This window comes from Haliotis rufescens, unplaced genomic scaffold (assembly GCF_023055435.1).
Source record: "Haliotis rufescens isolate VD_foot unplaced genomic scaffold, xgHalRufe1.0.p SCAF_3, whole genome shotgun sequence".
Taxonomy (NCBI): domain Eukaryota; kingdom Metazoa; phylum Mollusca; class Gastropoda; order Lepetellida; family Haliotidae; genus Haliotis; species Haliotis rufescens.
Genome location: NW_025964001.1, coordinates 1,580,539 through 1,596,369, shown reverse-complemented (window position 1 = coordinate 1,596,369; position 15,831 = coordinate 1,580,539). Strand labels below are relative to the sequence as shown.

The following is a 15,831-nucleotide window of genomic DNA, read 5'->3' as shown; positions in this document are numbered from 1 at the left end:
CGCACGCACAAACGCACGCACAAACGCACAAACGCACGCACAAACGCACAAACGCACGCACAAACGCATGCACATGTAATAATCTTGAACGCGTCGTCAACCCCCATTTCACCTTTAAATAGATTGTATGGACTCACTCTGTGAACAGCATGAGGTCTGCAGTTGTATATGTACGTGGAGGAAACTGAAACAAAAACTACAGTATTAGAATTGCATCTTACAAACCATGATGGATGCTCCATGTTCCAAGAGTATGGTCCATATCAACACCCTCGCATAATTTTTTTGGGAACAACCTTAGTATATGCTGTATATGCTGCCAATCTGGACAAAACTGACACTTTAAAGCCTTTTCCCATATCCCAAAGGAGAAAAATATGTTCATGTTAATATATGGTATTACATGCTGCCATTTCCACTTGTGAAGTGTGCACAGGCGCATTGTCCTTAAGGGGGTGGTACACCTGAACAGAGCTATCCTGAACGTTTTTCGTTGACAGCTTCTCTTAACTGACTCTGTGGAATAGTATTACCATGGAAGATAATAACCAAATCTTGTTTTTACAATAAAAACATATATGTCCACGTGTTCAGGAACTTCTGGTTTCTTAGATGCGATTTTCACATAAAAGCATGTTTAACAAATCAGTCATACTAATTTCAAGAATTGTGTAACTATTTTTGCTACAACGTCTCAGTTCAGCAAGAAAGTTCTTATTGAATAGTGTAATTTGGTAATAAAATATTATATATTTAAGTTTTAAAAGTCACACACATTATCTGATGACCAAAACGTTAGGTTTCTAAATTAAAAAAATACAAGACCCTTTCAATATTCATTAGACATCGATTGTACGATTCCGACTCTTCCATGAGCATCTGTTCATGAATCACTATCAAATCGTGATGTTACCACATGTTCGCGGGGGGCACGGGTGGCCCAGTCGTCTAAGGCGCCACGATTCGCTGTGCAGAGTTGCGTCCCTTGGACACGCCAGAAACCTATGATTGTGGGTTCGAATCCAGGTTCGCCCCAATTATGTTTCTAGGTTTGTCAGCACCATACCCGTGCTCGTGGGTTTCACCGGAGTGGTAAACGTCTGAGACCTGCATCACTTCGGGCTTTCCTCCCACATGAAGCTGACACGCCGCGATATGACTGGAATACTGTTAAAAGCGGCGTTAAACCCAACTCACTCACTCACTCACATGTTCGTGAAAAGAGGAGCGTCTCCTGCCCCACCGGTGGCACACGTCACAAACACTTACAAAAGGCAAGTCAAATGTTGACCAAACAAACACGGGAACATATGGTACAAGTCAACATCAGGCATTGCATCGGACGTTGCAATGACTCATCAAATCTTGAAATGTCCTCCACATCTCCACAAAAACACTTGAATGCCTTGAATGAAACTACATCTGACCAAAAGTCGTATGACGCTCTTTGAAATCTTGGTAGAAAGAACACGCTCGACTGTACCTCAGGTTGTGAAATGTAAACATCAAAGGATGGAGTTGTGGGAATATTGTTTGACATAAAGGGAAAGTTGACTATTGGACTGTTGTCTTACTGTCTAATCTTTTGCATCGATCTAAATATGAAACAGATGAGGCGGTATCACTGGTCTCTTATTTCTGGTTCAGATGGGTAAATCAGTGGAGGGAATTTGCTAGTTGATGGTAATTGAACATCGATATACCTCAAGCTTAAGTTAACTTCTTGGCCAACCTGCCATTTTTCACTTTGCTGATCAGAGCAGAATTATATACAGAAACAAATCAGCAAGAAGGGAAGCACAATTGGTTCCCATGGGGGATGCCGACTTCTTGCCTCAATGTCTTAGTGACCAAATTTCACATAGATGTTATCGATGAGGAAGTTCATTACTTCAAATATTGACTTCTCAGTATACTTCAGATGGCATTTGCATTCCTTTTTGACAAATTGACCTGAACTTCTAAATATAGATATGTAACAAAAAAAACATCAATTAAGGAATAAAGTTTTCACTTCAGTGTCTGACTATGACTGACTACGAGTATGAAATATCTGACTATCAGTATCAAATATTCACTTGAGTATCTGACTCTGCCATTAACTGTTTCATATGGCATTGAGAAATTGATGTCTTCCGAAACATATTATAGTTAAATATATAAATAGTTTGCAATCACTGTACAGTTATATAATTGTCACAACACTCTTTTCTGCCATCAACGACATGATTGATTTTGTCTTACTTTTCGTAAAATTATATTGGTTATTGTGAGTTAATGAAGAATATTTGAAGAAAAAAACCATGTATTTACTAATATTGGCTGTAACAACACATATGTCATCTAACATAGCTTCATGAATAAGGTGTAAATGTTACGTGTAAAGGCTGAAACGGAATTTACTCAAACACTTGCAACTACCCCTTGGACACCCAATTACGGTTTGCTTTGTTTGTTGTTAAACGCCGTCACCTATACTGATCGTATGGGGCGAAATCATGGATCGGGTGATCGTGCTCGATGACTTGATTGGTGATGTATCAACGTACCCTGAATGCGTGGATCGTTGCTCATAATAACAATAACTGGATTGGCTGGTACTCTCAGTTATTCCCATTAAATCATAGGTTATATCAATCCAAAATTAACAGGAAGTTAAAGCCATCGATATCCGCCGCATTTTATAATATGTTTGTTTGTTAACTAACACCACACAAAGCAGTACAAATTGGATTTAACAATACAGTATCTTAACACCACAGTACAGTGCAAGTACTCAGTCATGTCACAACTAAATCATAATGGAACAGTATCGTCGGGCGATTGCATTTGGAAGAGGTCGGCAGTAGCCAGGGTATTCAATGCATTCTGGACCTCCATCTAGTTTGACTTTGGTATTGGTACCAACTACAGGGTACATCAGGTGACCGATCTCTTGTTACAATGGCTGCCAAGGACGACGTATATCCGGTTATTTGCAATAAATGAGTACAACAGCATCCTCAACCATAGCAGCAATTCCATGATTCGTGAGGCAGGTTTCAAAGCATGTCAGACGGGCCGTGTTCATGCCACAACATCCGGCACATTTATGCTGCATCCAAAAGTTAGCCAATCACACTTATTGGTAGTTGGTTATTGAGAGTTAGACATGTGTAAGTGGTTGATTCAGTCGGAGGTACACTTAAATAGGACCCTCATCATAAACTCATTGCTGAGCCTTTTACGAGTGAATCATTTACAATCATATTTTAGTTAGAAATATTTGTAAGTAAGTGAGCTTTTGTCGTAACCTTTTTGTCCGCCGTCCATTTCCTCCTCGCAAACCACTGGATACGCATACCGTGACACGATACAAATGAAGTACCTGGTCAAAGAAGATGCACACATCTAAAAGAATTCATATTTTCAAACAGACAAGGGACCAGTAAAACAAGTTTACACATTTAATGACACATGTCTTTCAAAGACATGACGTTATAACAAAAGAAAGACGCAAGAACAGAATTGTCAATTCAGACGTCAGTAGCGTGCGTGTACCCCTCTCATTTGGATGCATGCAATGCATCTTCTTCGCATTGAACGGATCAAACGTCTAACACAGTATTGTGGGATGGCATCCCATTTCTCCACCTCCCTGTCTTTCAGTTCCTGTACTGTAGTCGGAGCACATGGTAAACGTCGGAGACAGCAGTTATTTTCCATCCCACATGTGGTCAATTGGAGAAAGAGCTGGAGAGGCAATGGGATCACATTGTTTTGTCCAAGTGCTTGTTGAACAATCCGGGCTACATGAGGTCGGGCGTTGTCCTGCTGAAAAATTATGCCATGTCTATGTTGATTCAAAAACGGGACAACTGGATCAGCTGGATGACCTCGTCACTGTAACGCTGTCCATTCAAATCACCATTGGGCACTTGCAAACGAGTTCTCTCTCTCACATTTCTGGGCGTAACGTTCACCGCGTGGGTTGGGATAGTTGTATTCGGCCACCGCCATGGAAGAGGTAAAAACGAGACTCGTCGGTGAACAGAATCTGTCTCTACTGAATTGCCATCAAACGCACTCGCTGTCTTAAGCACTGCACAGACGCAAACGGCGGTGATTGGCTGGTCTCCTCGCAACAAATCCCGTAACGTCTAAGAAGGCGACGTACAGTCTGTTTCGATATTCGACAAAGGCCATGTGTAGTTCTCGCAGTGATTGTTGCAGCCTGGAACTGATTTCGCAGATTGGTGGTTCGAATCCAATGATCTTGATGGACGCTAGTAACGGGAGGCCTGCCGCTCTTTGGTCAGTATCCAACAGTGTTTGTTTGCAGTCACCACTGCCATAACGTCAAAATGGTGTTTCTGTGCATGTTCAATCACCTAGCAGCTTCATGCCGCGACATTACTGACTGGGGCACAGCAATGGCTCTCAAGCGATCATTTTCAGATCTCCAAACTTCTGTAATAGGCGCCCTCTAAAGCCTGCAAAAGGCGCCCAGTGACAGTAGACTTATAGAGATATTTGACAAAAGGTCAGATGTTATACTGCAGTATTTTGCGTTGTGTTCTTTTCTCCCTGGGCAGTATTCTTATGTCTCTACGTTCTAGATGGCTCCTGACCGGGTTATCAATTCTAATCAGAAAGAAAACACAAAGAATGAAGTTGGATTTAAAGTTGATTTAACAAAACAAAACAACAGGGGCAAAATCCTAACCTTTTCTTTACCCTACGTAATTTTCCCCCTTCCCTACCTACGTAAACCTATTCAACCTTATAACTTAAACCCATCTAACTTAACTCCCAAAAGTAAAACGTCTATTAACAAACCTATTCAATCACTACTCTACTTTTCCCCCACCCGTACATCTTCATCTAACACCTCAACGAAAGCCCTAAAATAATAATGAATGATCCTGATTCAGGACGCGGGAGTCGACCTTGCTTATCAGGTACTGACGATTCCCTACCCAGGGTAGGCTTATAAAGCCAACACGCGGACCATGTGACCAGGAAAACGGACACGACCTGATCCTGATTCAGGACGCGAGAGTCGACCTGTGGATTATATCAAAAATAAATTGAAAAAATAAATAACAGGATTTAAGCACAACCAGTTTAAAAAATGCGAAGAAATGCGATTTCTCAATCACTGGAGAAGTTTGCCAGCGCTTCCTGGTCTTCTACTTCTTGTGCTTCCCGGCTCAGGCGTCGTTTAGGTTGTGCCGATCATGATTAGGCAGCCTGATCCCGTTCTACTCTCCTAGACCCTGAAACAGGGTCTCTCCGTGGCAGTAAACAGTCTCCAGGGTCATGGAACTGGCGGTTCCTCCTCTGAACAATAGTGACTATTCCTGGCAGTGAATGGGTCCTCGCATGTTTTTCCGCCTTTGGTTTGTGCTGGAAGACCCTCCGGCAGATGGAGCACTCCCTAAGATTATGGTTAGGGCGGTGTGCCCGGACCCAATGGTCCACCATCTGCCGGTATTTCATAAAGTGTCTACTAGCACAACCTTCCATGGCACATGTCATGCCTTCGTCCGGCCAGATAGGCTGTTCCCGTTCCATAAACTCAGCCATTTCGGCCTTACTGACGTTTATTTGCAGTTCCATCTGAAAGGAGAACTTGAAAAGCAGATCGATTCCCAGTGAAAAATATAGTGGTCAAGTTTGAATAGGATCCCTCCATGTCCGCAAATGTGAGGTCTTGGACCTCTGCAGCAAGGGGGTCTTCCTCTGGTTGATTCAACCAATTCCTGGGACATGGAGAACCCTCAAATGGTTTTAGTTGATCAACATGAACGCTAATAACTGGCTTCCCCTGACTCCTCTGGATTCAATATGTTGTAGGGGACAGCTGGCCTACTACCAAATAGGGCCCATCCCATCCCAACCCTAACTTCTGATTGGCCTTAGGCGGATACCATCGCCAAACAAAGGAGCCTTGAGCTCCTTCATCAGATCTAACCTTCAACTTGTGGTCATAGTTTCTCTTTTGTAATTTAGCGGCTCTACCTAGCTGGTCATTTGCAAACTGAAATATGCCTTGCGTGGTCTCCCTCAACCATTTCACATATTCACTAGGGCAACGGTCACAATCAGTTGCAGGTGGGGTACCCACCATGAGATCTATAGGTATATAGGCATAACATCATTAGATTGGGTGAACAGTGAGTGCTCTTGTGCTCGGAGGATCTATACGCCATAAGTCAGTATGGTAGATGGTCGTCCCAATCTAAGGGTTCTTGATCAGAGTAAATGCTGAGCATCTGCTTTAAGGTCCTATTGAAGCGTTCAACTATCCCATCTGATTAAGGTCTATAAGGGGTAGTTCTAAGTTTATCAATCCCTAACAAATGGCACACTTCTTTGAATAAATGGGACTCGAACTCTCTCCCCTGATCGGTGTGAATCTGCTCAGGACATCCAAATCTACAGATCACCTCAGACACTAATTTGTCAGCGACAGATAACGCTGTGTGATTTCTCAATGCAAACGCTTCCTTCCATTTGGTGTAATAATCTCCAACTACCATAATGTACTCATTGTCATTTCTACTTATAGGTAAAGGACCAACAATATCTATGGCCAGACATTCCATAGGAGCCCGTACAGTAAACTGTTGTAATGGAGACCTGCCTCATACTGGACCTTGTTTACAGCGTGTGCACAAGTCACAAGATTTCAACCATCTTTAAATGTCTTCAGACATTCCTGGCCAATAAAATCTGGTTTTGATAGATTTCATAGTTTTATCTTGACAGGTGCCCAGCTGTACGTGAAGTATGCAAATGTTTAAAAATGAATGTACGTACAGCTGTTGGTGCTACCAACTGTAAACGAGAGCCAAAAATATCAGATTCTACCTGGTGGTACAACAGTCTATTCTCCAGCCTAAGATCTTGCCATTGTCCCCATAGCATCTTTGCATTTGAACTCCAATCTATGATTTCTGATTTCTCAGGTTGACCACCATCCACTGACAACAACTTCAATATCGGACCTATTCCTATGTCAGCTAATTGCCAATCAAGCAACTCATCCCGAGTCCACACTGGTAACCAGTTAGCCACGCCAATACTAGCTGCAGAGTCACTGAATAGTCTACCGCCTACTCCAGAACTATCAGAGCCGTCATCTGTAGAATTCCCATCTTCCTCCAAATAAGTAGGAATAACATTCCCCTCCTCCTCTACCCGACTGACAGGTTCAGGTGACTGAACACGGCTTTCTGCAACTTGCAGATCATCAATAGGCTCTATTGATGCGACCAACTGACTATCATGCTGACTACAAGCCAAATCTGAAGAATGACAATCAAGACACTTCTCAAAAGTACAGCTTTGCTGTGACCTACGTGACAACGCGTCCGCATTCTGATGCTTTCTACCAGGCCTATACTGGATCTCAAAATCATAGGTTTCTACAACACTAAGCCACCTTGCTAATATTCCTTCTGGAACCTTGAAGTTTTGCAGCCAAATCAAAGGAGCATGATCCGTGCTCAAAACAAACTTTCTGCCATAAAGAAAGTGTCTAAAGTGCTTAAGGATTGTTACCACTGCCAGAAGCTCACGTTTGGTTGTGCAATAGTTGCGTTGTGACTGTCCCAGAGTATGACTGGCATACGAAAGAACTTTTTCTTCCCCTTCCTGCACCTGAGACAATACTGCACCTATACAGAACCCGCTAGCATCGGTATCAAGCACATAAAGTCCTTCGTCTTGAGGAAAAGCAAGTACTGGAGCAGTTACGAGACATTGCTTCAACTGGAATGGTATACCCTTTCGAGTGAGCTGCACCATAGGAGAAGCGATATCCGAGAAGTTAGGTACAAACTGCCTGTAGTAACCTACTAGACCTAAGAAACTGCGAATATCTGACCGGGTTTCCGGTCTAGGCCAACTTTTGACAGCTTCTACCTTTTCTGGACTACATCTAAGACCATTGGCTGAGACTATGTGTCCTAGAAAAGCAACTTCAGGTTGAAAGAGCGTACACTTTTTAGGTTTGAGTTTCAAATTAGCTTGTCTAAACTGAACGAAAACTAACCTAAGATTGTTTAAAGCGAACTGAAAATCTGACCCATAAACGATGACATCGTCCAAGTAACACAGACACTTTTTCCACTTTAATTTTCCCAGTACCCTGTCCATCAATCCCTGGAAAGTAGCTGGAGCGTTAGTGAGTCCAAACGGCATGACATTGAACTGATGGAGTCCGACATGAGTAGTGAAAGCGGTTTTATGCTTATCTTTCGGATCCATTTTGACTTGCCGATATCCGCTAGCTAAGTCAAGGGTACTAAACCAATGACAACCACCTAACGTTTCAAGTGTTTCATCTATTCGGGGCAGAGGATAGGCATCTTGTAAAGTGACGTCATTCAATTTTCTAAAATCAATACAGAACCTGCAGGATCCATCCTTTTTGGTTACTAGACAAACAGGAGCAGACCAAGGGCTACTACTAGGCTCTATAATGTTCTGTTGCAACATCTTGTCAATTTCCTCCTCTACTAACTGTTTCTTAGTTAAAGGAACCCCCCTAGCAGGTAATTTGATAGGGGTTGCTCCACCAGTATTGATGGTATGCGTAGTCTCATCTGTCTGCCCTAACAAACCATCTTCACTGACGAAAACATCTTGAAATTCTCCCACTAAATCAGAAACAGACTGTTTTGGGCTTTCTGTAAGATCAGTGGAACAGCGATCAACCAGTGACTGCAAGTGACTAGGTAAGCCCTGGCCTTCAACATTGGCGGTAACAACATCCTCACACGCAACCACCTGCTCTACCATGCCAACTGTACCCATTACGGATGAACTATCTATGGTTACCCTCTTGCTATTCATATTCAGCACTGAAATGACTACTACATCCTTGTCAGGTTGGACTAGACTTCAAACTCAATGGCGTATGAAATAGCATTTTCAAGTGTTTGGGGATGTGCAAAAGTTTCCTCATGTCATGCAGGCCAGTTAAGAACTGATCAATTAAATGTACCTCTAGTGATGAATAAGTGCTGGTAGGGTAAGCTAAATTTGCTAATCTCTGGAGCTGATACTCATAATCCGAAACTGTTTCGTCATGACCTTGTCAACAATTTCGGAATTTACTTCTCTAGGCTACATTACGTTCTACTGAGTTGAAACTATTGAGTTGTCCTAACATAAGATTACTCAAAAGTTTTTGTGCTGCGCCTCTCAAACATATACTAAGTTGTTGAGCCTTTTCATACTCGGTCCACCCATTCCATGCAGCAACTTGTTCAAAATGAACAATATAATCTTGCCAATCACATGACGTGCCATCAAATTTGTCAGGTCTAACTTCCCGATGAGAAACCCTAGTCTTCTCAACTTCTGACAAAACAGTGCCCGCTGTACGTGATGACCTTGCACTTTCAAAACCTCTGGGACTTAGAAAATCAACCCTTGCCTTATCTTGTGACATTTCTGGTGTACTGAAATGAACAGAACGGCCACCCGTCATGATGCCATCTGGTAAAGAGTGACCCAACAACCGATAATCAGCGTTCCGATGTGCAGGTGCATTATAGCCTGACCCCAAATATGTATCCCTGCCAGCCTGTCCATTCCTTAAACCGACAGCATCTCCGTAGAAGTGTGCACGGTGTAGATGGAGGATACATATTTTGCCGAGGTGGTGGTAACTCACTTGTCAAATCGATAAGTGGTTCTTGTGCATTAACACTGGCACTACCAAGAAAATGATCATCATCAGTCTCAGACAAAACTGACCAATTTAAACCTAAACCTTCAGCCATATTTTCACTTGAATTTTAACTTAGTTTTCAGAAACAGACTATAACTAGAAATTGAAAAATATAACCAGATCCTGGTCTCGGCACCAAATCTGTAATAGGCGCCCTCTAAAGCCTGTAAAAGGCGCCCAGTGACAGTAGACTTATAGAGATATTTGACAAAAAGTCAGATGTTATACTGCAGTATTTTGCATTGTGTTCTCTTCTCCCTGGGCAGTATTCTTATGTCTCTACGTTCTAGGAGGCTCCTGACCAGGTTATCAATTCTAATCATAAAGAAAACACAAAGAATGAAGTTGGATTTAAAGTTTATTTAACAAAACAAAACAATAGGGGCAATCCTAACCTTTTCTATACCCTACGTAATTTTCCCCCTTCCCTAACCTAACCTAAACCTATTCACCCTTATAACTTAAATTTGTACTATTAACCACTGGTCTAACTTAACTCCCAAAGTAGAACGTCTATTAACAAACCTATTCAATCACTACTCTACTTTTCCCCCACCCGTACATCTTCATCTAACACCTCAACGGAAGCCCTAAAATAATAATGAATGATCCTGATTCAGGACGCGGGAGTCGACCTTGCTTATCAGGTACTGACGATTCCCTACCCAGGGTAGGCTTATAAAGCCAACACGCGGACCATGTGACCAGGAAAACGGACACGACCAATGAACACGCTCCTTACATTTCGGCTCTCTCAATCATGGCTTCCGCCTAGCCGAGCATGAAAGAAGCGTGTTATCGTCACGTCTTCCCAGCCACAACGCCCGCGTGGGCATAGGCTACTACGCAAGGACTACAAAGATAGGTACTACGTCAGCTGTTCAACTCACCCTTAAACTAACCCACCCACTACGTTCTTAAATATATATATATACCCACAATAACCCCCGGTCGACTACACTTCAAATAATGATTGAAATGTGATGTTTTTTTCCGTATTGCAGTTGTCAAGACAAGCAGAAACAATGTATACCGAATCCCAAACCCTTTGTGCCATCCGATCCTACTTTTCTGCTTAAGTTGCGTTTATGCTACATGTTTTCATATTTTCGTATCCGATTTGAACACCAGAAAGGTTTTTCTTGTATGCAACCAATTGGAAAGGAATGTCACAGAAACTTTTGTTGCTGACTATATAATAAAGTACACGTTTGGTTGTTAGTGGGGTCAGTTTGTTTGCGATATTTTGACCTTCGAATTTCGACCACAATGAAAGCTGAAACATATTGTGGCCATTGGTCAGTCATTCATAATGTCACGAATTTTGGTACTTCTATTGTTGGTACTGGAGATCAACATTTGTTATATCTCTCCTGATATTTTAAATTTTGACCTTTATTTGACTTTAGCACTTTGACCATGCTGATGAATTATATCAAAATGTAATAATGTATCCCTTCAATGTAAATATCATCTCCTTGACAAGCAGCCACTGGGCCAATGTAGCTGAAACTTCACGCGCTTGTTCCCAATGGCATCAGAATTTAAGTTAGTTCGAATTTGATCTATCTCAACGGCCATATCGTTGTAAAAAATTTAAATATCACCGCCACTGCCGACTTATTGAAAACCTATAAATGGCAATTACCCAGACATGTTTCTCCAACATGTAATGAAATGGGGTGTACGTGTTGTTAGTAGGGGGTGGGGGGTGGGGTTGGTGGGTGATGTGGGGTTGGGGGTGGGGGCACCCCCCACCCCACCCCACCCCACCCCCCATAAGTGTTCCGTTGTTTAAGATATTTTGAATTTTGCCCTTGATATTACCTTCGACTAGACTGAAAGTTGAAACTTCTAATGACCCTTACTCTGCCATTTTATCTCAAAGTGTAATGTAATGTATACATGTAAAGGGGTATATGCATGAAATAAACCATACGTGATCTTGCCAGGTGATGTTCGATGTCGCATAGCATACCTAATCCATGAGAAAAACACGGTGACATTCTTCTCCTTTAATAGTAATGTCATTCATCTCTTTAATAATAATTGGGGGGGGGGGGGGGGGGGGGGTTGGAGGAATTGTTGTAAAAATGGCAACTCAAAACGTATCTCTGCTGCATACAATCTTGTGATAAAATATAAAATCTTTAGATGTTTCCTGAACTACCTCATCGCATTATTAGCTTAAAATAATTTTAAAATTTTTGTAAAACTCCGTCTTTGTTATTATTATATAAGCATGTCTGTGTAAATTACTGTTATTCAGTCGGACCTCGACTAATCCGATGCGGCCTTGCTTACGACATTTCTTAGCAAGCCCGCTGGTTAGCAGGACTCGTGTCCCACTATGCTCCCTAACTACCGCTGGATCGTTTGCGGGCTTGGGTTGTTGTGGGCACCAGCCGCCTTCTTGGTGAAGTGGACAGAGCGCCTGTCAAGAGATTGCGAATTCGGAGATTCGATACCCTGGCCGTGTCAACCCAAAAGACGTCAAGAGAGGATACGTTTTGTTGTTGATATGACGTGTACATACACACCTGTCACACACACACACGCGCGCACATGAACGAAGCTATATAAGTGAAAACCGCTTCCGTAGACTTGTTGATAAAGCGTCTGCACGGAGAGCGGGAGGTCGGTGCTCTGATCCCAGGTCGCGTCATACCAGATGACGTTAGAAGATGGTACTTGTTGTTACCCTGTCTCATGATCGGCATTAAAGGGATAAAACGAGAACTGGTCGGCTCGGAGCCTGTATGCGTCTGTGTAAGGTATCAAGGTTAAACTGTGGTATGGTATCTGAGTGCGCTAACACTATAGAACTGGCATTAGCCAAGCAGACTAGTACAAACAGCTGTACAAATATGTGCATAGCCGTTACATATAGTGCAATTACCATGAGCGTGATCTTAAAGTTTGATCTCCCATCACCTGTTATAAAATCCCTGACGATGTGGAAAATAGTCTCCTGTTGATAGCCATTGTTGCAAACTAACTATATGTATATTTGAATATTTCTCAACGCTCCGGATTTACTTACTGGGCCCCTCCGCTAGCATTGGATGGGCTGTTATCCGCAATCAATCTGTTTACCGTGTATTGTCGGGGTCAGAGTCCGTCTCAGGTTCTGTTTTGATACTGTGTTTGAGCGGGATTATCTGTTAGCGCTCCGTTTTCACTAATTGTCGGTGGGTACGACAATCCATTCGTGAGGCCGCAAGACGCATTATCTGTCGGGTATCGGCGGGTGTTGAGTCCCCTATATGTTTGCAATTTGAGAATGATGATGAAAAACGCTCATGACGAATGGTAATGACAAAGTCATCTGTTCAAACGAGAAATATCAAGTCCACATTGAAATTCCAAAATGAATAACGCCCTACACCCAAGTGGAATGACCGGGTCACTTGTAGGTGCAAACATTACACTACTTGCAAAAGCCACCTAGCTAGAAATTACAGAACACAATCTGCGAGCCGTGGCCCGACAGTTACAAAGGCATATGTAGTCAAGAAAAGATATTTTAAAGTATTTTGGAATATGAGAAGAGTGTCCAAGATGTAAGTTCCCATATACATACTGTAAATCTTGGTATTTTCAAGGTATGTCTCATAGTTTTATCAGCTATCACATGCATGTGTGTATACACATGGGATTGCAGATCAGTTGCTAAATGTCTATGTTGATCATGGTATTTTATATCTTTGAGGACCGCCTCCGTGGTCTAGTGGTAGAGCGTCCGCCCGGAGAGCGGAAGGTCCGGGTTCGACCCCCGGCCGCGACATACCAAAAGAAATCAAAAGATGGTACTTGCTGTTACCCTGTATGGCGGTATTAAGGGGCTAAAACAAGGACTGTTCGGCTCGGAGTCAGTATTCTGTGTCTGAGTGTTTTTTTTCATTTTAAACTGCGGAATGGTATCTCAGTGAGCCTTATAAATCGGCATCAGTCCGGTCTAGTACAAGCAGCCCCCCCCCCCCCCCCCCCCCCCACACACACACACACACACACAGACACACACACATACACACACACACACATGCATGCATGCACGTCGCTATATAAGTGCAATAATCTTGGACGCGACGTTAAACCCAATTTCACCTCATCTCACCTTATATCTTTGAATAGAGTTGTTTACCATTACAAGCCTACAAAAATACATGTATGGGTTGGGAAGGTCTTGACCTTAAACTCACAAAGTGGTTCGTGTATGTTGACACCTTTGCATTATAGTTGTATAACATTAATGTAAATATTTCCATTAAAATAATTTATCATCAAGATGATTGATTCCATCGATTAATACACAAACTTACCGGTGACAAAGCCGGTTGTTGATCAGGGACAAATGCGTTTCCAAATATAATTATGATGGTCGTATTGTAATAGAAATACTTCTGTCTGAATATCTGAATATATAACCTACGCCAGTAGGTGTACACCTACGTTGTCGGGGGTTGCTGGGGGACCTATAACTATCCGGAATTTATGGGGGGGGGGGGCGTCGTTGTGGTTAGGGGGCTCATGTCATATAACTGTTTGTGTTGTAAAATGCAGTAAAAAGTAACGCTATGGTCTGACATTAGCAGGGTAAGTGGAAATTGCAAGCATGTATGGACGTATTCATGTCCACCTAAGTAAGTTGGTCCCATTCCCCCTACAACTAATTGGAATACCCACATGTGTGTTCTTCTTTGACTGATACACAAAACAAAGCTGCATTGTTTTTTTATGAAAAACTAATTTGTACTAAACTCAGCCATCAGTAAAGTACGTTGGTCGTACAAGGCGACTAAAGGGATTATGTGCTCAGGCTCGACGACTTGGTTGTTTGCCTGTCAATGTACCGCGACAGCGCGGGTAGTTGCTCATAGAATTAATCACTCGTCCAGACTCGATTATTTACTGGTCGCATTGTCAGATTTCCAAAAATCGTTAAACGCAACCAATTGTGAAGAAATGAATAACATAAAAGGATTTTACCCTTCTGACAACATGTACTTGTCCACCCCTGTCTACATCTGCATACACCAGTGTTGCCATCGAACGTCCCTCCATTGAAGCATACGTTGTTGCACGTTCTGTGGGTGTCTGGGGCACCTGCATAGGACTTGTTGTGGCATCGCTCCAGGCATGTTTCTGTAGACTCGTTGTCATGACAACACAGGGTCCTGTTTCTGGTTTGAAACCCTCCGCCACATGATCTACTGCATTCTCCCCACTCTCCCACACTCCAGTCACAGTCTGCCACACATGTTCCACAAGCAGAGTTGACCCCAAGTGTTGCGAGTACGAATACGAACAACAGTGTCGGCATTTTCCAAATAAAGTCTGAAACTTGACAGATGTGGTCTGTCAAATTTAACAGTTGTGATCTGATTTACACGAGTCCATGTATACGTGCTTACTGTTTGCAATCATACATGTGTCTGCCTTTGTCAACGACAGTTCAGGTATATCGTTGAATAAGAGCCTTATCCCTGAGCTCATACAGCGGGTTTTGAAAATAGTCAGTGTTATCACCAGGTCCACTTACATATGAAGCGCACGTTGGAGCTCCAAGAATGTTGACCCTGAAGCGTGTGTACGTGTACTTAACATTTCTGTTTTTCTTCAAAGAACCCCGGGACACAGCGTAATCGAATAAAGACATTTATTGATATGTCAGCTTCAGCTGTCAGAGCAACTTTGGTCCAAAATGATGTATTACAATTCAAAAAGGAGCAGAAACTGTACATTGCATTTACTGTCACTGCAGTTCGCTTGAACAATGGCGATAAACCGATTTTTAATCATGAGGCATGGTATCGTTGATTAATGCTGATCTTAGAGTCCTCAAACTATACTGAACCGCAATAGAAACGTCACCCCAAGTAACATTGCATGAAAAGTTGTCATTTAAATATCTGGGTAATTTTTGTCAAAGTTTCTAAAATTTAACATTACTATTTGATGACAATAAAACCGATCACCAAAACGCATCACGGCAACGGCCATGGTAAGGGGAGTTCCGTGCAAATTGAAATGCACATGCGTTCCCCCATTTCTTGCCCTATAAAAATCCACCCAGATCGGATAACATTCATTCGTTATTGAAT

At 42.4% G+C, this 15,831-nt stretch overlaps 1 protein-coding gene across 1 annotated transcript in view; it reads right to left on the bottom strand.

Annotated features, from left to right (window-relative positions):
- Positions 1-15,212, bottom strand: part of LOC124148472 — a 46,852-nt gene extending 31,640 nt beyond the window's left edge. Inside the window, exons 1-2 of the mRNA XM_048403542.1 lie at positions 14,717-15,212; positions 138-184 (exon numbers count right to left, since the gene is read on the bottom strand). Of these exons, the coding sequence (XP_048259499.1) occupies positions 138-184; positions 14,717-15,050 (381 nt within the window). The 5' untranslated portion in view covers positions 15,051-15,212. The remainder of the gene's footprint in view (positions 1-137; positions 185-14,716) is intronic.
- Between the last annotated feature and the right edge of the window lie 619 nt (positions 15,213-15,831).